At 36.4% G+C, this 27,470-nt stretch overlaps 1 protein-coding gene across 7 annotated transcripts; it reads left to right on the top strand.

Annotated features, from left to right (window-relative positions):
- The first annotated feature begins 16,157 nt into the window (after positions 1-16,157).
- Positions 16,158-25,903, top strand: LOC149238385 (uncharacterized). 7 transcript variants are annotated; one of them, XM_089373012.1, is made up of 9 exons: positions 16,158-16,315; positions 16,485-16,723; positions 17,911-17,994; positions 18,431-18,615; positions 18,751-18,889; positions 18,988-19,047; positions 25,042-25,128; positions 25,222-25,338; positions 25,511-25,903. In XM_089373012.1, the coding sequence occupies exons 2-9, from the start codon at positions 16,487-16,489 to the stop codon at positions 25,694-25,696; spliced, it is 1,095 nt and encodes a 364-aa protein (XP_089229138.1). In that variant the 5' UTR covers positions 16,158-16,315; positions 16,485-16,486; the 3' UTR covers positions 25,697-25,903. The 7 variants fall into 7 exon arrangements, with proteins under 7 accessions (XP_089229138.1, XP_089229140.1, XP_089229141.1 ...); XM_089373014.1 differs by lacking the exon at positions 25,042-25,128 and adding an exon at positions 22,194-22,359 and having other exon boundaries at positions 25,511-25,650; XM_089373015.1 differs by lacking the exons at positions 25,222-25,338; positions 25,511-25,903 and adding an exon at positions 22,194-22,359 and having other exon boundaries at positions 25,042-25,129.
- The last annotated feature ends 1,567 nt before the right edge of the window (positions 25,904-27,470 follow it).

The raw sequence follows: 27,470 nt of genomic DNA, 5'->3' as shown, positions 1-27,470 counted from the left end.
CATCCCTGTATGCTTTCAGCCTTGGATGCTTTGCTTGGAACGTTCTATTTACCTGCTGAATGATGAGGTCTGCATCTCCAAACACTTGCAGCCCTTTGATACCCATTTATTTAGCAGGGCTTAAGCCCAGAATCAAATCTTCATACTCTGCTATGTTGTTTGTGACCTAAAATGTTAATTTGAAAGACAGATGAACGTATTCCTGTGTTGGGGACACAAGGACTACACCTACCCCTGCAGCTTCTTTGGAACAAGCCCCATCAAAGAACATATCCCAAATATGTGGGCTTCCATCCTCTGCGATCTGGAAAATTGGTTTCTTGAGCTGTGTGGAGGCCAACTGAGATTCTTCGATGTGAAGAATACATGCTCCAAAATCAGTATCCACAGCATAGATGGGATGATTCTTAGGGTTCTTCTCATCACTGATGATATAAGCCAATTGCGCCTCTCTGTATAATCTCTTGCTTTCACCTCCAAAAACTGGGACAGTAGCATAGGACAGATCATTTTGTAATGATCCACCTAGTCTCTTGATCCACCCTCTGGAAAGTAACATGCCAAACTTGGGTGGTACATCTGCTACCACAATATCCATCATCATGCTTTTCATGGGCAGCTGAGACAAAGTGATGGCTAGGTCCTTGATTAATCCTAGACATTTCACTTTTCTAGAGTCAAAAGAGAACAGGTCATGATAAGGCTTGGTAATGTCTAGACGCAACTCATCCATAACAGCCTTGGGCATTAGGTTATGGCTGGCTCCAGTGTCCAAAAGGCAGTTGTGAAGGATTTTATCATGAATAGTCAGAGAGACATAGAATGATGGGGAGTTGTCTTCACAGTTTTCAATCATTGGGCTGAGGATAATAGCTGGCTTGTCATCTTGCAGATTTACAAAATCATTGGAGGCTTGGATGGCTTTAGGCTCAAGGGCTTCGAGGATGGATCTTTTGAAGGACTCACTTTTCACTAGTTCAACCAGAGGCATAGGTATTCTTAGCTTTTGAATTTATGATTGAAAACTGAAAGGAGAAGGGGACTTGTCAAGGCCTCTTACCTCATGAGCTGGAGCTTTGACGATGATAGAATCAACTGCCAGTTGTTTATGCTTATTAGCTTGTTGCGCTGCAAGGTCAGCAGCTCTTTGAATAGGAGTTTCCTTGGCATTATTCATCTTCGACCACAGATTATATCTACGCTGATCTTCAGCTTGCAGAACAGCTTCACCACCCCATTCTTGGTTAGTCTAGTCATTGCATAATGGCTTTTTATAGGCAGCTGCGGTCAAAAAGGAAGCATTACCTTTGTCTTCAAGGCAATGGATCTCATCATCTTCTTCAAGCTACTCTTCCTCCATGACTACATTCTAGAAAGGGGTCTTCACCCTTTGGTCTTCATTAACATCTTTGCTTCTTTGCAATATCTGCAACTGTTCATTAGCTCTTCTATATGGATTTAGATTTCTAGGAGCAAAGGTATTGGGAACTCTCCCTTTCCCAGGGTGTTGTTCAACCTTTAATTTGGAAATTTCAAAGGCTAATGACTTGATCATTTTGGTCATTTTATCTATCTTAGGATCAGAGGATGATGAATACTTGCCCCTTTGTCTTCTTGTATCAACATTTCCCTTGAGTTTCTCTGCAGCCATGATGTTGGATTTCACTTCCAAGGCTGCATCCTGCATGTCAGCCAAAGTAGTGCATTGCCTCTCTCTCAATAGTAGGCAGAAGTCAAAATCAAAAGCATTAGCATAGGTGAGTTTAGCAGAGGTAGTAGTGGGTTTTACTTCAGCTGGAATCTTGTTGTACATACAGTTAAACCTTTTATTGAAATCAGACAGCAACTCACCATTTTCTCTCTTTAAGTTGCCAAACTCAGTGTGGTAGTAGAGGAGGTCCTTTTTATCCCCCCAATGTTTTAGGAATGCATCATCTAAAGCTTCGATATCTGCTATAGATCTTGGGGCTTGTTCTCTGAACCATTTTCTAGCCTCCCCATCTAGGCTTTGGACAAAGACTCTCATCCACACATCATCTTCACTAATGTCTAGATTATCAGCATAGCTATAAAATCATTGAAGGTGTTCTTCAGCAGCCTTAACACCTTCAGTCCCAGTGAACTTAGGCATATACTTCTGATATTCTCTAGTGGGCATAGCATTCAAAGGAGTGGGCAGTATTAGAGGTCCATACCTAACAGCTATGATTCTTTCCATTTTGGTGGGTACTTTTGGACCTGCCATAACTGTGGTGACTAAAAAAGTACTAGAAGTCTGAATGACAGAAGGCTGAGGAGTGACTGATCAGACCAAAGGAGTATGAGGGATAGGAGGTGAGGTTCCCTTTGGGCTAACAACAACAGGAGAAACTAAAGAATAAGGAGCTTTATGAATTTCTAAGAGTTTTTCTTCACTGCTAGTATTTGAATCTGTACTCTCAACATGTATTTGTTCTATTGCAGGATTTTCTTGAAGAGATATAGAACATTGTTTAGGTTTACCTGAACCTGATGCTCCTTTCTGCAATGTCTTTCTTACTTTGAAGGTCCTTCCAGGGTCAGGAATTGGATCAGCTTGTGATTTCTGAGGATTTCTCCGAGTGTGCCTCACAAACTGAGCCAGAATTATGAAGTGGAGTCGCCAAGAGGTTCGGCCTCCAGTAGAGTCGCCAGATAGATGATTACAACCAAAAATGTGCCCAAACTTTGTCTATCATCAAAGTTGGGTCTGTGTCATTTCCCAGGGAAGCTGAGCTTCATTTTCCTCTCCCCGGCAATGACACCAATTATGTTAGCACTCCAGGAAACTCTCCTAGGTTGTAAATCGGAGATGCCTAGTAACATGTAATCTTCAATATTGTTCTCTGAACTATTGGAATAAATGATGGTTCGGATCAAGTTGGATAACCATTTCAGCTCTATTCTCACTCAAGACATGCATGAACACCACCAATAACACAAGGATTTAGACCGCAAATGCTCAATAGTTTGTAGATTTAATGGATAGATGGAGAATACTAATAATACCAGAAGGTTGCATACATGAACATATATGAATGGCTAGCTATAGGCAACAAATGAACTTACTGACTATACGAGCAGATGCATATATAATAACACATATAAATGCTTAGCTACAGGCAGCAAAGAAGCTTGCAAATCTAATATATCAAAGCAGAGATAAGATGGTAGTTATCTGGCCTTTAAACACAGAGAAAACCTTAACAAATTGTTCAGGTTCAAGCATGGAACAGAAGAGAAATGGACATTGAACATATAAGGGAAAAAGAAACTTGTATTACTAAAGAATGGAGATGAGAAGCTTGAAGAAACAGAGGAGGAATAATCTCCAAAAGTTGAACCCTTGTTACATCTAGTTTTCTACCTTTTATAGGCCATTTACAATGGTCTTGAGCCTTTTGAGGCTTCAGGTGTCTTAATCTATCCCTCTGTCTTGTTTAACCGTTTGATTCCCTCAATAGGCCGCATGACTCGGTGGTTTTCCTCTTCTGACAGAGCAATAATCATATTTAGATATTCTGGGCAGCTTGTTGTAATGCCTGGGAGCTCTCTCGTGCCAAAGATGCCCATAATGTTTGTTAAGATGGCCGTTGCGCTGGCAGGACCGTCGTTGCTCCATGATATCGTTTGATTCGGGTTGCAGCGTGCTATAGCCCCTCTCTTTCCCTTTCCGGGATCTGTCCACTGGCCGTTATATCCCGGCCGAATCCCTCTTCTGGCATGTAAAAATTTATGCACAATGCTTCTAAGGATGGTTGGCCCCCTGATCTTGCAAATGGAGTGGCTAACGGGCCTATGAAATCCCTGCAACAGTCCCTTTCAAATGATAACCATGAATGTTTTCTATTTCATACATAAAACGCTACAACTGTGTAAATCCCACCCTTCTCTGTTCTTTTCGGACCTCAAAATTCCTTAAACATGGCCTATTCTCTTCATTGGTTCCGCCCTTGGGTCACTGTCGTCTATCGCAGCCGGCCTAGTCCCTTTGTACCCCTTGTATTTTGAAATACTTAAAAACACAGGAAATACATGAAAATTGGCCTCCCTCCGGACTTCAAATCTTATGGATTTCATTCCCGAACCCTTTCGGGTCCGGGACTCATCGCGATCGGCGTTACCACCTGTATAGAGGCCCTGCTCCTTCGCAATATTCCGATGCGATCTGATCGCAATCACATATCGCTCCAACCAACGGTCTTCATATAACACAGCGTATGTTCCTGCCGATTGCGAACTTGCGATGCAACGTGGGCCCCCCGTCCCTTGGTAATGTTCCGCTGCGATGTAACGATGCGATCCGATCACACTCGCTGATCGCTCAACACCAGGGCTTTATAGATTATGCTTTCCACCGCTGTGACTGCCAATGTGACTCACCGATTAACTGTCCCTTCAGCTTGGCCGATTGCGATTTAGCCGGTTAGATCTGGGCCGTTGATCAGCCGGATCTAACGGTGGTTGTGCGTTGCTCTGTTCGCGCCTGTAATACTCTGTTTTTTCACTGTTTTGGAGTATTTTAGCCTCCCGATAGCATATTTCCACCCTTCTAAGGGCTTTTGGCATACGATTGTTTTGGTCTTGGGAGGATCTTAATCCACTCTTGAAGACTTCAGGAGTGTTTTGGGTCCGTTTTTTAGGCAAAATGCCAACAAGGCTAACAGGATCCTTCAAAATTAGTGCAGTCAACAGAATTGGGAGATAATCAAGATGAGACAAACATCTTAAAAAAAATTATGAAAATCAAACATAAGAATGAAACACTCAAGGCCAACACATATGCTCAGTTTTGGAAATAGACCTCTACTTCCCAGCATAGACTATTAACAACATTTGATAGTGAGGAAGGAAGAATGCAGATGGCATTTTTACAAGCTCAAGTGTCATTCCCAAAGTCCCCTTCAGATTACAAGAAGACTATTTTTTCATTTGATGCAAAGCAAATACATCCTATAGATCAAATGGATATGCATAGACAGTTTAGAGAAATGATTTTCTCCACCATGACCAACACTGCTATGAAAACTTCAAATTTAAGGACATCACTCAGCAATTTCCAATCATAGTTAAAGTTGGAGGAAATCTCCTCATTAGCAAAAGACAACAAAATCAAATCATTGGAGGACCTGGTGATCAAACTGGGTTATGATCCCAGTGATGTCAAAGCAGTGGAAGAAATTCTGAAGAAAAATAATACAGATATAACAACACTTAGAAAGAAGCTTAAATTACCATCTACAGAGGATCCACAAGCAAGAGAGATAGAAGAAAATGAGTAAGATGAAGAAGACATACTCAAACTCATCATTGAGCAAAATGTATAGATTAAGGAGATGGAAGGGCAAATAGAAAATTTACTGAAAGAAAAATAAGATGTTGCGCAATTAGCTATGATTACAGTCACAATTATACCAATTTATGTTGCAGGGAAAACCGAGGATTCTACATCAAGATTAAGTAACCTGAACAAACTCATGTAGGACCTGTCTCTTCAAAGACAAGATAATGACAAGCTAAAGGAGAAATTGAAGAATCTGGAAGATAACTTCTATGTAGCTGAGTTGCAGAAATCTCACCATCTTTCCCAGAAGATTGAAATATTGGAAAATGAGTCATTAATGCTCAGACTTTGTCACAGGCCATGGAAAATGTTTGGCTGGAAATTAGTCAAGACATAACTGATATTTGACCATCCATTCAGATCATTTTTGAGAAAAAGCGCTGATAGAAAGATCTAACACAACAATTGAATAGGTTAAAATTTCCCTGGGACACAAACCAGGTGAGGCCACAACCATGATTAAAGTGTTGAATTCAAAGACCAGATCAAAATTAGAATAGATGCAGATCATAGAATGGACAAAGACTATCTTGGAGATCAAGAAAGTATTGCAGAAAAGAAACTTGATGACCCAATTGGAGACCAAAACTCAGACTCTGGAAAATGTTGTCCAAAGATTTCACACCAAGTTCAATTTATTGAACCAAAGAGGATTACCAAGATTAGTAGCACCAAATGATAAATTGATCAGCTTGGAGAATTACTATCAGAAACTCTATACTATTGCTACAAATAAATCCAAATTTGCAGGTATCAAGGGACACATCACAGGGAAAGATTTCTTAGAAGATTTGGAGTTTGATTTAACTATCAAACATGAAATCAAACACATCCTCACCAACAAGCCAACCTTTGAGAAGTATACTGAAGTTGATGAAGTGTATAGAAAGTTGCTCAATCTTTCTATCCCCGGTGATGAAATATGGGATCAATTGTGTGACACCATTGAGTGAAATATTTGCATCTCCAATAGACAAACAATAAGGCAACACATTTTGAGGCCAAATCATCAACAATTCTCCTCGAATGTAGTACCAACAGTTCAAGAAATTAGAAGATTCCTAAATTTTTGTACTACTTTTGAAATTAGTTGTTAGATATTTTTACGATTCCATCTTGATCTTTTAAATCAAGATATTTTGTAAATATTTTTGTATAAATACTTCAAAAATCAAAGTATTAGTGTTTGGATTAGTTTTGAAGAAAGGACGTATGTTGTAAAGAAGCTCACAAAGCTATCACTGATCATATTTCAGTAATACAACGCAAGCATTACAGGATTCTTTTGTCAATTTCATTGGTGAAGTGCATCTTTCTCTGTTGAATGTTTCATTGTTTTTCACATTTGTTTCTAAAATCTAAATTATTCTAAGAAGAGTACGAACAAAATTTGTTTAAAAGTACACTCTGTATCTGACTTATGAATAATTTATATGTTTTCTACTGAAAATTAAAAACATAATTCTTAATTGCTCTACTTTTAATTGGATTGTTGAATCTTTTTCTTCTCCTCCACGCCATAGATTTTAAAGGATCCAATGAAATTGCCTACCTTGCCCTGTAAGTTAAGCCTGTAAAATCTGTGTTTGATCAACCTAAACCTATGACTCCATTTCCCAATGGCATAATTCCACTATCTCAACACAACAATTAAAAAAAAAAAAAACTTGAACATGATAACAAGCCTAATATCATCAGTAAAACCAAGTTAAATCATACAGAGAGATCCCTCTCTGAAACTGGAAGGGATAGATTCTGAAACTGGAAGGGCTAAATCAGCAGCTTTGAAAGATGTGATACAAAGAGTACTTGAAGATGATAGTGGTACTTTGACTGGATTGTGATCTAGAACCAATGCTCGATGTAATCCTAGTGGCATTGGCCCATTTATTCATTTGGAACACTCTGAAATTCCTCCTTGGTCATGCTAGGAAAACATGGATATTTGGTCTCCATAATGCATACAAGGCTTGTTGATGGGCATGGTGAAATTTCTTCAATCTCAAGTTCATCTGGATGCTCCTAGTCAGATTTGGTACATGATTTCTCGACCTCCTTGGTAGATAGGTAGGAGGAATCAAGGGAGACTTCCAAATCTTTTCTGGTTGTGGAAAGATAGATAATTTCCTGAATGTGGTCAGGATGAACTCTTCCTAAGAAGCAGATATCCCAACTACTGCTAGAATTTTAGAAAGTACTTCAAGGGACATTCTTCAATCTATCAATCATTCTTTGAATTTATCCTGCTAGTTGATGATCCCTGTCTCGTAACATGAATCAGTAGAAAGAGGTACTTACAACACCCCAAAAATGTTTTATCTTTAAAGAGCTTTGAAATTTTAATCTAAATGAATAAAAACTACTAATTGCAATAAAACTTACCAAACTTTAACTCCTCGCTTACTTGTACAACTAGACGTTGGAGAGACCCCAAACCAAAGCAGATGCATGGCTCTTCACTCACGTCTTACCATCATCTCCGCCCTCTAGTTGCCCTGTAACTAAGATCGCACTGAAAACTTGTGAAAGATACTATGCTTTAATCCTTTTTGCACCTCCCCGGCAACGATGCCAAAAATGTTGGGGAATTATATGTGTTATAATTCCAACATTAAATTATCAATCGGGGACTCATAAGCTTCGAGGCACAAGCGTAGGTAACGCAGGATCAACACATCTAAACTAAATTAGAGTACGAAATCAATTTATTGTTTTATTGCTATAAAAGAACACCAATCACTGCTATAAAAAAACTTTTGAGCACTACTTACAAACGAACACCACTCACTTGTTGTAAAAGAAATTCTTAAAAGAACACACCATACACTTTCTCAAAAAGAACACCTATGATAGCAATTCTAACTTGAAAAATCCTATTAAAAGAAACTCATTGCAACTTAATCTGTGAAAATCCTTCAATTCAAGACTCCTAATCTAAATGAAATAAATAATTCGAATGAAATCTCACTCTTCATAATCAGGAAACTCATAATTGAAACTCAAAAGTAAATTAAAGTCAAATTAGTCCACATTAAACTAATATCTCTACTTGCGCAATCGAATTCACACTCGGGCTTGCTCTTACAAATAAATGATTATGCTATAAAAAGCAAGAAAGATTCTAATTGGAAAGAGATCTAGTTGCTAAGCTAAATCTTGGGTGATGAAACAAATCGACAAGTATTTAATTCTGCAAATGCTCAGAAGAAACTAAGTAACACAAACCTTAAATCGATATTCCATACTAGCTGTATTAACATACTGAAATTCAAAAGACCGAAAATTGTTCTAAACTAAAACTCAGAAAATCATTTCACAAAAATATCAACTATTATAAACTCACTCTATTCCAATCAAACTCAGAAAACCATTTTACAATAAGTGTGAAACTTCAATCCAATTCAATCCTACTCTAATCATGTTAAGTTCGGAACCAATAGATTCAATTATAACCAATATGTGTTTTGTTGTTCCTGAGCATTTCTCACATTGACATAACGCTACAGAATTTAACATTGAATGGAAAATGAACATAGCATGGAATCAATTTCATTTCAAGACTTAGGATATAGTAATTAGTCCCTGTATATTTCCAAATTAACAGTATTCTTTAAACATTTTGTGCCATGCAATCGTATCAAAGGAACCATGCACATATTGAGAATCATCACTCAGTGAAATCCTTGTTGGTCTCACTAATTGAGAAATGAAATCTATCACATTTAGTTCAGATCTACGAAACAGAGTAGAGATTTTGAGTACGAAATAAAGATAGCAATTTTGAAATCCAAGCAATAACTTTCCTAAATGATATTTACATTGTTGAATGATGATCAAACATAATTCCTATGATCTATATTAGTTGTAGAACTTGTCTCCAGGCGGTGGTGGGCCCTTGCCACTCCTGGAGCAAGTTTAAGTTAAATCAATGCCTAAAAATTGAGCAAAACCATAGCACTTACAGAGAATTCATGGCATAGTCAAATTGTATTAAGGTTCAGAACATAAATTCACTTACATACATTCCTTCAGTTCTTTCAAGGTAAAAACTTAATCACATCAATCCTTTGGTCTCTCATTCATCTCCCTTCTTTTTTTCAATATACCAAATGCATTGGGCCTTAAAAGGTCAACTGATAGAAGCTAAACTTAACTAATTAACCATACAAAGTAAACAGTTCAAACATCAAAACTATTATAAGCTGCATGATATCTTTCGTGAATAATTTCCAGATGGATCTCGGATTAACTGAGCTGGGTCCTGTTGTGTGTAACAAACCATTCCCTTTTTTAGCACAAGAGGTTTATCCAAATCGTGGTTGTGGCCAAAAATAGACAAACCACGAATTTGGCCCTGATTCCATACTTAAGATTGTGCTGGAATATTCCCCTGACCATAACTCCTTCATGGTAATGAATTTTGCCAAACCGTTTCTAGGTTACATGAATGAGGGTACTCTGAACAAAACCCACATGTTGGAATATTAATATTATTCTCCATTTTCTCACAAATTTGATATTTTTACCTACAAGAATTTATTCTTTACTCAACCTGTAGCAACTAATTTAATTGTCTTATGAAGAATTTTGGCAATGGAACCCTCGTGCAAATGAACTTAGCAAAAAAATGTCATTAGTAAATCATGACCAAATCATATCTAATCATAGAAAAACTAAGAAAACTAATGATAATCAACCACGAGGCGTGGGATATGTATTGGCGGCAAGTTGTGGAATTACGGTATGAAATGAGTTAAAAATGTTGGAATTTAGGTTATGAAATAGTGGTACTATGTGATGGAAAAATAGGCCTATATGAGGCTCAACACACTACAACAAAACCAGCGATTAGCGTCCCTTTTTACTTCTTTTTTTGCATCTAGAGCCCATTTTTGGTGCTATTTGCATCCATTTATCAAATATGGTGCAAAACTTGACGCAAAATTTGCATCAAGTTTTGCACCAAATCTTACACCAAGTTTTGCACCAAATCTTACACCAAGTTTAGCACCAGGTATTGCAATAGGTTTTGCACCACGTTTTGCACCAAATTTTATGCCAAGTTTTGTGTCATCCTTTACACCAGGTTTTGTTCCAGGTTTTGCATCAAGTTTGGCACCTAATTTTGTTTGACATACTTTTGCATCCTCATTTGCATCCACTTTTTGCACCTACACTTGCATCAACTTTTGCATCGACTTTTGCATCCTTTTTTAAATCATTTTTTGCATCCATTTTTTCATCCATTTGTGCATCCCTTTTGCGCCAAGTTTTACATCGAGTTTTGTGTCTAGTTTTGCATATAATTTTGCATCTACTTTTGTTGCATCCACTTTTCCATCTTGTTTGGCATCCATATTTACATCCTCTTTTGCATCTATTATTGTACCCACTATTGCATCTAATATTTTTGTGCCACAATTAGCGCCTAGTTTGGCACCTCCTTTTGCACCCACTTTTGATTATAATTTTGCATCCATGTTTGCATCCTCATTTGCGTCTAGGTTTTCATCAACTACTACATCTATTTTTGCATCCCTTTTTGTATCCAATTTTGGACCAGGATTTGCATCGGGTTTTGTGTCTCGTTTTGCATCTACTTTTGCATCGACTTCTATTGCATCCACTTTTGCACACAATTTTGCATCCACTGTTGCACCCATTTTAAATTTCACTTTTTGCATCCCTTTTTACATCTTCATTTGCATCATACTTTGATTCTTTTTTTGCATCTATCATTACATCCACTTTTGTTATGCCACAATTTGCACCATGTTTTGCACTCACTGTTGTATCCACGTTTGCTTCCAATTTTGCATCCATGTTCACATCCTCTTTTGCATCAAATATTGCATCCATTTTTGCATCCACTTTTGTGTCAGGTTTATGCATTGGGTTTTGCATCTCGTTTTGTATCTACTTTTGCATCTACTTACATTGTATCCATTTTTTGCATCCAATTTTGTTTTGCCTGTTGCATCAATGTTTGCTTCCACTTTTACATCCATTTTTGCATCTTATTTTGCATATTTTTTGTCTATTGTTACATCCACTTTTGTTGCACCATATCTTGCGCCTACCATTGAAAACCACATTTGCTTCCACGTTTGCATCCCCTATTGCATCCACTTTTGTTTCATCCATTTTTGCATCTGCTTTTGTGTCCGTTGTTGCATCCACATTTGTTTCACCACAATTTGTGCCAAGTTTTACACCTACCATTGGACCCATGTTTGCTTCCACTTTTGCCTTCATGTTTGCATCCAAGTTTGCATTGACAACTGCATCTACTTTTGCATCCACTTTTGTGTCAGGTTTTTCATGTTGTTGTGCATCTACTTATGTTGTATCCCCTTTTCATCCAATTTTACTTCTATTGTTGCCCTCATTTCTATGTTCGCTTTTGCATCCCTTTTCCAACACTCATCATATTTTCTGCATTGATGATATTCCTTATGGCATTGACAATTATGAACAATTGATGACAATGTCAATAATATTGACAATGATGAAAATGAAGATGATGGCGATGACATGAATTGTGATTATGATGATAAAGACGATAGTGGTTACAATGACAATGATGATGATGGCAATGATTATGATGATGACGATGCTAATGACGTTGGCGAATCTTCCCAATTTTAGATGTTGTCATTGTCATAATCATAAGCATTATCTTTGGTGTCATCATCATCATTTTCATCTAGGTCATCATCAAAAACTATAATGGCATGAATGATGATGATGATTACAACAATGTCGATAGAAATTACATTAATGATGATGATGGGGATGATAAAAATGACAATGACGATGATAATGGTGGTGATGATGATGATCATCGATCATCTCTCAAAAATAGAGTTGTTATTTCTCTTACGTATATCAATGTGTCCTAAACAACCCTTTTCTAGCACTGATCACATTTTTTGGGTTGATGATATTTCTTACAACATCTACAATTATGAACAATTGCAAACAATGTCCATAATGATGATGATGATGGCATGAATGGTGATTATGATGATAATGTAATGATGGCAATAACAATGACAAGGATGTGATGATGATGACAATGATTATGATAATGAGAATGACCTTACAATCTTATGGATTCGTGAACAATTACTAGTTTCAATACCATCTTCTAGATACGTATTACTATCATACTTTTTAGATTTTCTGTCTCTCTTGAGGTATCTTACTATAATGGTGTTGTCAACACTAGAAAGATATCTTGTTGTAATGGTGGTTCTAATGTTAGCACTAGCAAAGTTTTTGTTAAATTTTGGTTAAAAAAAACCGATTTATGCAATTATTTTGACAATCTATGTAAAAAAGTAAATAACATCCAATTATTTTGACTGTAGTCCCATTGATTATCATGAATTCACCAGTCTGAAGACCATCTTCTACATACATATTATTATTAAACTTTTTGCATTATATCCCTCTTATATCTTGTTGTAATGGCAGTATTAGCACTAGAAAAATATCTTGTTGTAATGGTGATGTTAGTATTAGCACCAAAAAAATCACTAAATTTTGGTAAAAAAAAGTTTATCATTTATTTATTTTTAATTTGGGAAATTTTTGTTTATATATTTTTTGTTTTTAATTCTATTTTTATGCAGTAATATTTTTTTTGGTTGAATTTTGGTAGTAACTAGTTTTTGGTCTAATCATATGTATTAACCATGTTCTTTATACTACAAGTCTAATTGTTGGGACAAAATTGCTCTTTCAAATAAGTTGCAAAAAGCATATAAATGGAAGAATAGCGATGACAACTATTTTCATTGTCCAACTGTTCAGTATATCATGTATGAAAATATTCAACATTTTTATAAACAATGGATTAGAGGTGAGTCTGTAATTGTACATAATGTTTGGATGATACATAAAAACAAAGTTTGTTTCATTGATGTGGTTATGATCTACTTTGGATACGAAACCCTAGGTTTGGAAGTATGCAAATAATGAATTTGGTTTACCTTTGATAACAAATGAAATTTTATTTCTTTTTCCTCGTAAAACCAAGGAAGATATGGCAATAATTCTAGTTAGAAAACTACTTCTTGTTGAAGGTTTATAATTGGTTGCAAAAGTTCAACAACTGGGTATAGAAGTTTTTAGTTGCTATTAGGGAAACAATGTGATTATAGGTTTTAGCAGACATAGATCATTCTTGGTATTTGATTCACTTTGAGAATATAAGTACACCAAAGTGGATTAGGTTATGAGTGGATTGGCAAAGCAACCCTTATTTGTTCCTTTTAGTTTTTGAGATATCTCAAGTTCAACTAGTGCTAGTAAATGGTTTCAAAGATGTTTGCTAGGGTTTTTCAACAAGGTCACTAGGTCCCAATGTAACATAGATACTTCATATTTGTTGAAAAGTAAAACCCCCACATAGCACTGAATAGATCATTAATGACTACCTAGAGAACTTAGACTAAATTAATCGTGGAAGTAAAAATTACAACCAAATTAATCATGAAAGTAAGAACTACAATTGAAAAAAACACACTTGGTAATATACTAGAATTCATCCTCGCCAAATCCAAAGTTGATGAATAATATGTTAAATCTTTAATGAAACTCATGAAAAATAATAAGCATGTTATCGATATAAGAGTGCATGAACTTGCTTAATGTATATTTGTTAATTGGAGATGATGAATATCTAAATAAAGTTGATGAATAATATGTTAAATATTTGATGAAACTCATGAAAGATAATAAGCATGTTTATCCATATAGGAGTGCACAAACTTTCTTAATGTGTAGTTTACGAGAAATTTTTCCAGCGTAAATCACAAGATATATCATTTGTTTAGGCGTTTCGAATCAACGAGTGTGGTTCATCGTCAGGACAAGTTGAAGAATCAGATCCAACTTTGCATGTTAAATAGTTTGAGCAGAGGGGATATTTGCACCTTAGCCTTAACAACCCTTGCCCAAGATGAATCTATTTAATGGACTAGCTTGGATATGTTAGGTCTTGGATTTCCAGAGTACCCAATCAATGCTTAACTCCCTAGTCCTAGCCAAAATTCATTCCTATTGAAGAGACAACTTGAACAATCTTGCTAATAAGATTAACAAGTTCGTTCCTTTTGATTGATTTACAACAAACCTTAATGCCTCTCTTTTCTTATCCTCCTCTTCCATTCTCCAACAAAAACTTATTAATCTTATATCATAAACACTTTATATAGGTAAGCATTGTAATCATTTTCCTCAACTCACACGGTACCTTTACACCTCAACCCATATAAGTGGACCTAAGTCCATTGCACAACCCATCACACTCTAAGATGGTTCTAATTGTCTCCTCAAAACTAGGACATAACACACCTTAAATGCCAAATGGTTAAGTCATCCCAAATTTGTGGGATTTTTTCCTTCATGGAACACATTCTAGCTAGTGTTGATCAAACACAATGCACTAACACCACTAACACACACTAAAAGTCCTAGATACCCTTACGCTGTGGCACGCACCCAAGCACTTCGACTGCACCTCCATAAAATGCACCTTCAACTTTGGATGTCCCAAAATAGTAATATCCTAACCCAATATGGCCTACTTGTTAGATTTGTGTAGTTCCCTCCTTATCAGATCCTTGCACCTCCTTGCACTCCATGGTAAATCTACTCTAATGGTCACCTTCCAAGTTCCAACACTTCCTTTCACATCATGACATAACCACCGATATACATTACAACAACCTTCAACTTCTTTAGTGGGTTGCACATCTATTTCACATTTCTTCTCCATCTTACAAAGTGGTAGTGCCAAGGAGAGAGTATCAAGTTGAATCAAGGATTGCTCACTTAGTACCACTACTAAGTTGCCTTCGTGCAACTTGTCAAATCCCTTAATTTTGTTTCACAACTTCTCATAGGGCTTAACTTGCTTGTATACACTTCTAAGTGAGACTACAATCCCCCAACCTCTCCTCTGCAACCCTTGTTAGAGTCTTCTTAGACGTGCAATCATGCCTCAAGCTGAATATAACACTAGCATCCCAAATGTGCATGCTCATTCCATCTTTTAATGCTTCGCTGAAACCACATTATGGCACTGCTTAAAATGAAATGTTTACATCTTAAGACAATGTACCTACTTTGCTTATGACAATCTAAACTATGCAAGTGGCTAAGAGAGGACTATATTTTCCCAGGATGAAAATATAGGGTCTTACAACCCCATTCACACAATAATTTTAATATATTTCACCCGAAAAAAGATACATACCCTACTCCTTTCAAATTTATCATATAAGTTTAAGAAATTAACACTTGTTATTAACTATTAAATAGACTTACTATATATTCTCCTTTGTTTGCACCCACCTTATATGTAAAAACATATAAATATTTTCAATACAACCAAATTAAAATCATATTTTTCCATTTAAAAATTATTAAATTAAAATTAATAAAAATTACACCTAATAAACTTAAACAACAACCATAAAATTATATTATTATTATTATAAATATTTTCTAACCTAACCGATAACCAAAAACATTATATAGTTACTTCTTTAGTAATGTGAAAATAAAAAATATATATTTATTGTTTTAATAACACCTAATAAACTTAAACAACAACCATAAAATTATATTATTATAAATATTTTCCAGCGTAACCAAGAACCAAAAACATTATATAGCTACTTAACTAGTGATGTGAAAATAAAAAAATGTATTGTTTTTCACTATGAAATTAACATTTTTGAAAAAGGTAAAGCTTTACTTTTCTTTACAAAACCCCTCCCAACCCAAACTTCGTTTACATTCTAGAACAAGAAGGAGGATCTGTTCGCTTTTCGCAGGGCGGGAGCGAAAACGAGATTGCAGAGATTTGCGAATTAGGGTTCACCAGTAGCAGACACTCGAACCCCACGATCGGTTCTTCAGTCCATTGACGGCGCCAAGGTATGTTCCATTTTTAACTTCAATGGATTTCCACCCGCACATTCAGTCTTCCACACAGAGAGGAGTACACGCATTTCAGGTTTCTGGTTCAAAATCCAGTGTGTTTTTAGCAGCCATTCTTGTATGTTTAGGTTTTAATCTCTGTGCTGCAATCTGTTACTGTTTGCAGGGATGGCGCTGGCATTTGATGAGTACGGGAGGCCATTTATCATAATAAAGGAGCAGGAGCAGAAGACCCGAATCAGAGGCTTAGATGCTCAGAAGGCCAACATTGCGGCCGCCAGGTCCGTTGCGAGAATCCTCCGCACCTCACTCGGCCCCAAGGGAATGGACAAGATGCTCCAGAGCCCCGACGGCGATGTCACCATCAGTAAGCTTCTCTTCCATTTATTGAATCTCTATTTCTGGGTCGGTAAAACCCCATAAAAATCTAAAAATCTGAAACTAAGTAGAATTTATTTTAAAAAACTTATGATTCGTAAGTAGCAGTTACTTTAAAAAATTTATAGGTTTTCCGAAAGGAGTGAAATAAGCAAATACTCTGCGATCTGCTTACTCTTCCTCACAAACTGTGAGGCCCGCCGAGCTAGATGCTCTACATACGACGCTGACTGCCTACGAAAGCTCCCGAATGGGTGAATGCGTTGAGATGTCACTAACATTGAGAGATAGACACTTTCCAGGGATCTACTTGGCGTAGAGGTACTTTTGGCGGGCTTTTCACCAACCAAGAAACTTCGTTTACAAATTATTTTGCTCAAAATAACACCAATTGCTCGACAGCAGAAGGTTCATAAAGAAATGGAAATTCCAGGAGGCTGAGTTTTCAGAGGGACAAAACTTCCATGGGGCTGAGATCCCCAGGTTCCATTTTGTTGTGTAATTTCTGTATTTCTCTGAGTGCCGTTTTCCTTGAGCGAGCCCTTATTTTTCCTGAGCATTTTAATGAAGGATAAATTGGAGGGCCGAAAAACAAGTTCTTTGGTGTTTGTGGTTGGTTTTCATTCATGTTTCTGTTGCAAATGTTTTTATAAGTTAAAAATTAAAATACCATTATTTTCTTTTCAGCAGTTATTCAGAAAATAATTTACTGGGGTGAATATATTTTTTTGGGAATAATTAAATTGCTAGGAATTTTATTGAGATATGGTATTAGAAATTTAAAACAAGGAATCGTCAATTAAATTGGGATTTTCCTGAACAGGGTTGAGAGAACAGTCCCTGGAATCTAAGTATGAAAAGAGCAAGGTTCAAAATATAATGCAGGTTTTAAAGAGTGATAATAGCAACTCAATAGCAAGGGCAGTAAATACTACATATTTTTAAAGAGTCTGTAAAAATTGGGGGTTTTATGGGAAATGATTGACATCTATGAAGCAGTGAGTTTTCAGTTGATGATTGCCTATAGAGAAAGACAGCCTCTCTCTTAATGCAGCTTCCAGGCTTTTGAACTCACATTGGTTTTTATGGCAGTATGGATTTTTTCCGTGCATTTTCCTTTCTCCAATTCAATGTTCTGTTTTCTTATGTTAAAATTGCATTGTGTTTGTGATTGAGGTGGTTATTGATCTGGAGGGGTCTTTCTTTTGATGCAGTGGTTTGGTGATGCTGAAAAGCTGACAAAGGCCCTTTTCTCATTTGCAAGCAGGCTAGCTCCAGTTATCATATTCATTGATGAGGTGAGCTTAGTTGCTTGTATTCTGTTTTCTGCACTCGCAGATGTCTTAGGCTTGCTATGTTTAGTTAGCCTACCTCTAGTCATCTTTTAAATTATGCAGCATTTAAAGTGAGTTGCAACATATTTACATTTATTTTATGGTATATTTCGATATAGTTGTCTCAGGCTTGCTATGTTTAGTTATCCTATCTCTAGTTATCGTTTTAAATTATGAAGCATTTAGAGTTGCACTTTTTTTAGATTTACCTTATGGTATATGTTGCAAAAAGGGCTTCTTTAATATAATTTTATGTGTTTATCTGGGATTGCTGTTCATCAGAGATTTCTAGGTCTTCTCCATATAATTCTTTATTTGATGCACTGCATTTGGTGCTTAAATTACTTAGTGGTCATTGATTTCTATGGGTTATTGCAGTTACATTCTATCTATTTTGTAGGTAGACAGCATTCTTGGGGCTCGTGGTGGTGCTTCTGAACATGAAGCAACAAGAAGAATGCGAAATGAATTTATGGCAGCTTGGGATGGCCTCCGGTCTAAAGAAAGTCAAAGAATACTTGTGCTGGGTGCTACCAACAGACCATTCGATCTTGATGATGCAGTTATCCGTCGCTTACCTAGAAGGTCTGTTGGACAGAGAACGCTAGGAGTATGATTGCTTGTTTTCTGATTCACTATTTGTGGAATATCTATTATTAGATGAAGGAATTTGTCAGACCTTTATTTGTAAGTCATCATAAATTGCTGTTTTTCTTTTAGGATATATGTAGATTTACCAGATGCTGAGAACCGAGCGAAAATTCTGCGGGTTATTCTTGCTCAGGAGAAAGTGGTGGATGGTTTCAATTTCAATGAATTAGCTTGTGCAACGGAAGGTTATTCTGGGAGTGACTTGAAAGTATGCATGCAATAGTTTCTGTTTTCAATTTGCAAAATTTTCACTGTCTATTTCTTCCACATAGTTTATTCATCTTATAGAAAATTTTAATCTTGTAGAACCTATGCATCGCAGCAGCCTACAGGCCAATTCAAGAACTTCTTGAAGAAGAGAAAAAGGTAAGACTCTATATTCTCATCCACAAATTTAATCCTTCTTAACTGTTGTATTCTCTTCCACTGACTTTGTTTGGTCAGTAGAGAACATTAATTTTTTTTTCTTTCCTTTCATTTCTAATCTTATGCGAGTGAAGATTTCTATCCAGCATTTCTGATGTTGGTTACAAGGAAACTGTTCTGTTACATGGTGGAAGCACTGCTGGTGGGAATCAATAGTCTGCATGATTTTGGAAGTGAGATTGAGAAATACTGCATTTCTCCCAATGCCTGCCTATATTTTATTTCAATTGAATTCAAAGTGTCAAGTAGTGGTTACAAATAGCTCAGGTTCTGTGAATTACATATGCAATGAGCATGGTAACTTTGTATCAGCTAACACAAGTGCTGCACAGCATTATATTCAATGATGGATACCCTAGTGCTTGGAATTAATAGCCTGCATGATTTAGGAATTTGGGTTGAGAAAGCATATTTTCTCTAGTGGCTGCCTATATTAACTGTTTCGTTTCAAATTAGTGTTGAAGTGGTTCGTAGAAATAGCTTGGGTTGTGTAAATTATATATGAAATAAGCAGGCTAACTGGAATTAACTCCTACATTTGCCACACCTGTACCTGATATGTTTTGGGTGCATGGGTCTGCTGATTTGCATCTAAAATGCCTCTGATTGGAGGTGTTACTTCACAAACTAGCACCCTTAGATTAAATTAAAAAAAATGATACTAGCCTATTGGCAACTAAGAGGGATGCCAATGTCACCTCACCAACCCTCTTAACCTTAGGGTGACTCTTCTCCAACTCAATGGGGGCTTCCCTAAGATAGGATTGCTAAACCCTAGGAAATAACAACTCAATGTTAAAATAAAGTGTGGCTTTAACAAACAAGTGTTTGATTAACTTCAGAAAATAAGATGGGTGAGTAGACTGAGATTTTCTTTCCCTATACACAAAAAGTCATTATACATATCTTGGGCCAATTAGACAAATCTTTGAGGGAAAACTCAAGTGCCAAAACTATCTAAATGATGAAAATTTAAGCTCAAGCTAGTGATTTTTTTTTTGTTTTTTGATTTTTTATTTTCAAATAATAATATACTAGGAAATTTGAAAAAGTTTCGAGTTTTGGAATTTTGATGAGGTGAGGAAAAGACTTTCCTTGTGCCCTTCTAATTAACTCTTTCAGTTCAAGATTGTGGTTACAACCCTCCCTAAATCAGCCATTTTTATTTGCACAAGTAGTGAGTTTGAAGTGCTTGCGTAAGTCGTCACCAATCTTGTCTAAAACTTTCACCAGCGCCCAAATTCAACTAAGAGCAATTCCCTTTGTGGAATACCTCCAGCCAATGGATCAACTATGAAGCTAGGAGAGATATAATCCTTTATGGAGGTACCCCTGATAACTGTTTGTCCAAAAATCAGATATTGGTAACTGTAGTTCAACAAGAAGTAGGTGAGACCGTTAATTCTTGTGGCATTTCATTCTGTTGAAAACTAGATGTTCTATATGGTCAAGCGAGATTCTTATTCCCGGTCAAAAGATCTGAATTCTGGGATGAATGGGGAACTGGTATTAACGTCCTCCTTTTATATCTAATTTGGCCAGTAGGTGGAGCACCGGTGTGCTGGCTGATTGCTCCTGGAGCGGTAGGGCCCCTCACTTTCTTTTGTTCGGCTTTCCCAGGTGATTGGAAGATCTGGCCATAGCTATAGGAATAAGCTGGGGGCGCTCTTGCCAGCCATTGTGGATTCGGTAATTGCTTGCCATTGTGAAAAGGTTGGAAGAGCTCAAATAAGAATAGGGGTCGCCTAATAATAGTAAGTAGGGCGACGCACTAATCTGAACCTATGGATGGAATCAGCCCAATCTATCTATCCTGTTGGCCCCGATTGGAATCCTGTAGGAAAAAACTGGCTTAGTCAATCAATGCTTGAGCAGAAACATCCCTCATCTCGCCGCCCATCCGATACAGCTGGGCATCCGATCTAGGTCAGACCTCATCAAGGTGTCGAGCATCCATAAGGTAATCCGATCAATAAGCGAGAACGAGCGCATGAATGAACCCTTTATAAGTCAGGGGCCTGCCTGTCACTTCAAACATAAAATTGAGATTGATGTGCCTGGATGGATGATTTGGACTAGCTAGATGCCGGCCCACCTCCCCGCTGGCACTACTCCCGATATAGGGATTCGATCCAGCCAAAGCAGGTGCAGGGAAGAATCCAACCGGGCGATTAGTCTTTGTGTTATGAGCTTTCTTGGTGGAAACATGTACACTGGTCTATGTGCCTCACTGATTAGTAATGTTATACCATCCTGTAATAAAGAGACTATAGATATGAAACCTACTCACTATCCATGGTACTTGTTGGCTCTCTCCCTCTTTCACACTGATCTAGCCTCTAAGATCTTTATAGAAATTTCTAAGATCTTTATAGATCTTTATATGAAACCAATTCTCAGACAGAGAAGAATGGATATCATGAAGAAAACCTAAATTTTATGGCTATAGAGGATGCAATTCCCAGAGGCCAGGCCAACAAGCCCTTCTGGGCTCATGGGGTTGACTTATTAGGATATTCTTTGGGGTCCAGGAGGCATGCCAATTTGCCATTTGAAGATCCTAATTCTCCTCGCCATTCGCAAATCGTTCATCTGTGCTTATGCTCAGAGAGGACAGCTCAGCTTGAGAATGTAAGTTGATAATATGTACTGATAGATTTATAGATAGTTTTGTAGCATTGCTGCAAGTCAATATCCAATACTGTGTACTGTTTGATTTAGTAGTGTCAGAGAAGTCATATGGGGAGGATAGGAATTATGTTATGCGGATATGAAGTCCATAAGGTTTATTTCCTAGTATCTAGGTCAATGAAGAGGATAGGAATTGTTCTGTAACTGTGGATAGGAAGTCCATAAGGTCTATAGCCTAGTGATAGCTAGGCCATAAAGTCTATTATCTTCCATGTTAATAGAGTTTATTGTCCACAAAGAGTTTATAGTCCATGAGGTCTTACATTTGTGCATTGTTAATGCCAGTAAATGCACACTAGGTTTTGTTCTCTACGTTATATCATTATAAATTAATGAACTATAAGTTCTATGATTTCATGAGTATCAATTTTGATGTTGATGGATTGCCATCACAGGTTTGCAAGACAGAAAGAACAACAATGTGTGGAGCTTTAACAGCAGCTGGGCTTAAAGCCACTTCCGTTCTCAAGGAGCTTGGCAATCGCTGGGAGCATTACTCTGTCATAACTCTGGTTGACTGCAGAAGCCTCGTTGGCAGCAGCCTATCTGATCATAGTGTTGGTAAGGTTTTGCCAATTCCATATTTGCACATTGCTTTATTTTATTTTGAATTACCACTGTTGCTTCAAAGTTTTGTCTAGTTTTCACAGTATGTTTTTGTATTTATTTACAGTTATCGGTTTCTGTAGGTTTAATTTATTTATGGCATGATTTCTTGCACTCTATGAATTGGGTTTTTCTAGTGTGAGCAGTCATGTTGTTCATGGTATATATGTTGTACAGATACACTTGTATTCAGTAAGAAAGCAATTGTGTGTGGTTCTATCAGCTACAAACAGTATTAGTATATCTCAATTTGTATACCCTTTATTTTTTTATTAATTTTCTTCTGATCAGTTGTGTGAATATTTGTATTGCTTCCCTTGACCCTTATTTTGGTTTCTTGTGGGCACGAAGGTTTCTACCATTCTGCTATTATGAATACCCATCATATCAATGAAACAGGGGACTTTTGGGAGCTGCCCAGACAATGCTCAAATGCACTTGATACATCTATGAGGAATCGAAAACATTTCACAGACATGAGTGATGTCAACTTCCTTATGTGCCAAGCAATTCAACATCCTTATTTAACTCCATCATCTTCACTTCGCACTTCACTTATTGTTGTATTTGAAGGTCCCATGGTGGACGAAATGGATGAATTGAAAAGGGCAATAGGTTTAGAGGATTATATGGGATGCTCTTCTGTTCATGGAGTAGGACCTTCTCTTGCAGTTTTTGATACAGTCAGAAATGGAGCTTTGGATTGTGCATGTGTATATCCCGCATCTTTGCATTCCAGAAAACAAATGAAAACTTTAATTAACTGTATGAAGAGTATCCTCATTGGTGCTGCTAAGCTCTGAGAGAAAGTGTCAGGTGCAGACCTTGACAGAAACCTGACTGTACAAATGGGATAAAGGATATCATCTAGGAAAATCTTATGTAGCCATTGTTTTCGTTCATGCAAAGCAGTGTTTTTTTGTAGCACAGACTTTTATCATTAAATACTACCATATGATAAACAACGATCTTATCTATCAATTTGCAAGTATTGTTTATATTTTTCCCTCATATCTTTTTAGAGTGAGAATCCCAATTTCAATTTATTGAAAATAAAAATACACAAGTGTGGCCAAGCTCGGAATCCTATTGAGACAATAAGATGCAAGAGAATACACTGAGTCCTTATGTCCTTGGAGCACCTACTACATGAGAAAATAAAAAAAAAATCACCTAGTTAATTCAAGGAAAATGATATAGCCTAAATCCAAAGAAATGTAGAGGTTCCATCTTTCCATAGGCGCATAATAATATTGTATGCATAAGAGATAACATATACATAACACAAATTTTCTCTGCTTTCTTTTATTTGTTGTCAACCAGATGGCCCTGGTTAGTTTTGTAGTCAAAAGTGGTCAAATCTTGTAGTCAATGGCTACAGAATTATTTGATGTTGTTGTCTGACATAAGGTTGTTTGCCTGTGCTGTAGTTGATCTATAAACTGAAGTATAACTAGAGGTGTTCTAGTTTTCAGCGGATATTTTATAGTATCTGAGAATTCATATGTATAGCACAAAGAAGTTCAATGCAATTCTTCACTATTAAGAAATATGTTAATAGATAGTAACCTTGTTTTCCTATTAGTGAACAAACATTTACGTTCAGTCGGTATACATATTACAGGATTTCAAAACAAAAGGCTCAGTCTTTATAGAAATTTCACATATGGAAATTTCATTATGGCTTTCTAGTGGGAGTGATTAGCTTGTTGGAGACCAGAACTTCAGATGCTACTGAATACAAAAAACACTCTGATTTTCTTTTTTGCCTGCCTTTCTCGAAACCTCGTTCTGGATAATCCACTCATCGGAGGTATGAAAGTGAAGGACTTGAAATACCAACCTTCATCTCCCAGATGCTGGGAACTTGGGAGAGAATGCTGGATGGTTTCAAGATCTCACTTCTGTGGAATATGGTTTCAATATTTTCATGCTGATCCTGAGACCCCGGGTGAGCAATCTGTCATTAGCAGATCCCAGTCTTTAAGCAGTTAGTCCTGTTTGGACACTAGGAGATCCCTCTTTAGCTCCTTTTACTGCTTTCATGAACCCCACCCATCTACTCCTGAACTTGGACCACCTGTAACTCCTGCTACTGATCTTTAGTCAAATCCATGAAGGGAGCATGCCAGGAAAGCATTTTTATTGTTGATGGCATAACTGCTGCAGGTCCAATTAGAGAAAAATTGTTTGATATGGACAGTGACAGAAAACATGAGGGATTCATTGACCCTGCCAAAATTGAGGGAAACAATGGCCAGGAAGCTGGAGAGAACCAAAATTTCGAAGTTGGAGAAAATATACAGATTGTGGTGAGCAAGTAGGAACCTTCCCAACTGGATACTCCGTTGAGGATCCATGAGGTTACGCCGGGATATAATATATCAACCTGTTTAAGCACCTTATTTGGCCTGGACTCTAGTATTCGATCCAAAAATTCAGAACTTAGAAAAAGTTAAAATATATCCCCTTGTTTAAGTATGAATGAATCTCTTCTAGAAGACACAAAGAAAAGTCGGCAATGAGAGCATTCAGGTATTGAATTTTTCATTAAACATTATTTAAAATGTATTAATACTTATAAGTATCTTAAACATGTATTTGTGTGAAAATAAATTGAATTGGTTTATGTTTAAGGACAAGGCATCCAAGGCGAGGTTAACCAAGACAAAAGTCACTCATCGTAGTGGCCAGAAAGGTTTAAAAGCACTGATAACAACCTTTGTAAGTATATTAAACATGTGATATTTTTTTAATAAATTTTGTACTAGAAGAAAGTCATTGTTATCTAATTTCTCCCTATTTACTGATTGATAGGAACTAAAATATGGAAGACCTCCAAATCATTTGGAAAAGGAGGTGCTGCAGGAAAAGAGATGGGTTGAATTTGTTGTAAAGAGATGGGTTGAATTTGTTGTTTGGATGGACTCCATGGTATGTAATCTTAGTTGGATTTCCAATATACTTTTAAACCATATTTTCATTTTATTTTTTAGTACTATTAGATATTATATCTTATTTCATTTTATGGTTAACATTGTATAACAAAAACATGCGTTGTGTTATGTAATTAATACTAACATGTAATATTGATTTTTTTTGTCAGAATGCTATAGGTAATGATTGCCAAGACGATGATCCAAATTATGTTCAACATATATCAGGAGATGATGAGGATGATGGTGGTGAAGGAGGAGATGATGATGATAGTTGCGGTGTTGGTGATGATGTGGATCAGAGTAATGAGGATGGTCAAGATGATCATGAGGATGATCTTGGTGGTGGTAGCTAGGCATGCACATGCATTGTTTTTTATGAAGAAATTATTGTGTAGAATGACATTGTTATGTTTAGATGGGTGTTGTGAATTTACCCTATATCAATGAGACATTTTGATTTTGTAATCATACGATGAGTTTGATTTATGTATGTTGTTAATTTATCGTAGAATAACGATATTCATGAAATATTTTGATTTGTTAAGCATATTTGAATTTTACTTGTTTTGATTAAAAATAATACTGATTTTATTAGTATTATGTTGCTATTTTATACATGTTTTGAAAGTTGTTAATGACACATTGTTATTTTTTTGGATGGATGTTGTCAATTTCTCTTAAATTTATTTACAAATGATTTTGAATTGTGATATCTGCTTTAATGATATTTAGAAACTATCATATATTTCACTATGAATCTATAAAGGGGGTCATATATGTAAAGAAAAATATACTCTATATAAGAAGTCAAATGCGGATGTAACCATGGATGCAAAATTGAAAGTAAAATTGGATGTTAAACTAGGAATTAATACAAAATGAAAACAATTGACATACAAAGTGTTTTAAATTAGAAGTGAAAAATTGTGCAATAGTTGACACAAAGAAGGGAACAAAACATGGCATACAAAAGGATATCAAATTGGGCAAAAACAAGGACACATAAATGGGCACCAAATTAGATGCAAAAAAAGAGAACAACTAGATGTAAAATAAGATGCAAAGTTGAACGTTAAAAAGAAGCAAAAAACGTTACAAATTAATATGCCAAATGATGATGCAAATAATGGTGTAAATTTGGGATGCAAATTTGGGTGCAAAAAATGAAAAAAAAAGATGTAAGAAAAGACATAAAACAAGATGCAAAATGGGGCTGAAAAAAGGTGAAACCAAGGATGCCATATTGGATGTAAAAAATGATTCCTAATCACATGCAAATTTAGGCTCGAACTCAGACACAAAATTATATGCAAATGTGGACACAAAATGAGGCAAAAAAAGATGCAAATTTGGATGAAAAAGTCGGTGTAAATAATGGTGCAACATTGGACACAAGTAGACACAAAAAAATGGTGCAAAAAGAAGCATAAAATAGCTTAAAATTGGATGCAAAACTTGGTGCAAAAACAAATACAAAAGTAGACGTAAAAAATGGTTCTAAATTGAATGTACCATTAGACACAAAATAAGATGCAAAGGTGGACACAACACATGACTCAACATAAGATGCAAATATAAATGCAAATTTGGATGCTCAAAATGATGTAACATTAGATGCAAGAGATGGTGTTAAAAATGATGCAAAATTGGATGAAACAAATGACGCAAAATATGGTGCAAAATGAGATGAGAAAAATGGAGACAAATCAAACATAAATGTGGATGTAAAAAATGGTCCAAAAAAAAATGCAAAAATGGGCACAAAAATGGATGCAAAATTTGGTGCTAAATCAAATTCAGCACATGGTGCAAAGATAGGCACCAAAGCTGGTGCAAAAATGGGCACAAAAATGGATGCAAAATTTGGTGCTAAATCAAATTCAGCACATGGTGCAAAGATAGGCACCAAAGCTGGTGCAAAAATAGAAGCAAAAACTAGTGTAAGACTAGATACAAAACCTGGCGTAAGACTAGATGCAAAAACTGACACAAAATGGATGCATAAAAAGACGTTAAATTGGATTCAAAATACAGTGTAAACTTGATGCAAATGATGGTGCAAAAATGGAAGCAAAGAATGACACAAAATAGGAAGCAAAAGGGAATGAAAAATAGATACAAAAATGG

Source organism: Pinus tabuliformis, chromosome 8 (assembly GCF_031772625.1).
Source record: "Pinus tabuliformis cultivar Carrire ecotype Pingquan chromosome 8, CPIR1, whole genome shotgun sequence".
Classification (NCBI taxonomy): Eukaryota; Viridiplantae; Streptophyta; class Pinopsida; order Pinales; family Pinaceae; genus Pinus; species Pinus tabuliformis.
This window is presented reverse-complemented; position numbering and strand designations above follow the sequence as displayed.

Excerpts from the sequence above, each read along its gene's own strand:
- LOC149238385 (XM_089373009.1), top strand. The coding sequence starts at position 16,487 with ATGGCGCTGGCATTTGATGAGTACGGGAGGCCATTTATCATAATAAAG. Across the intron at positions 18,890-18,987 it reads ATTCTGGGAGTGACTTGAAA|AACCTATGCATCGCAGCAGC; the intron begins GTATGCATGCAA and ends TTAATCTTGTAG. Across the intron at positions 19,048-22,193 it reads TTCTTGAAGAAGAGAAAAAG|GTTTGCAAGACAGAAAGAAC; the intron begins GTAAGACTCTAT and ends TTGCCATCACAG.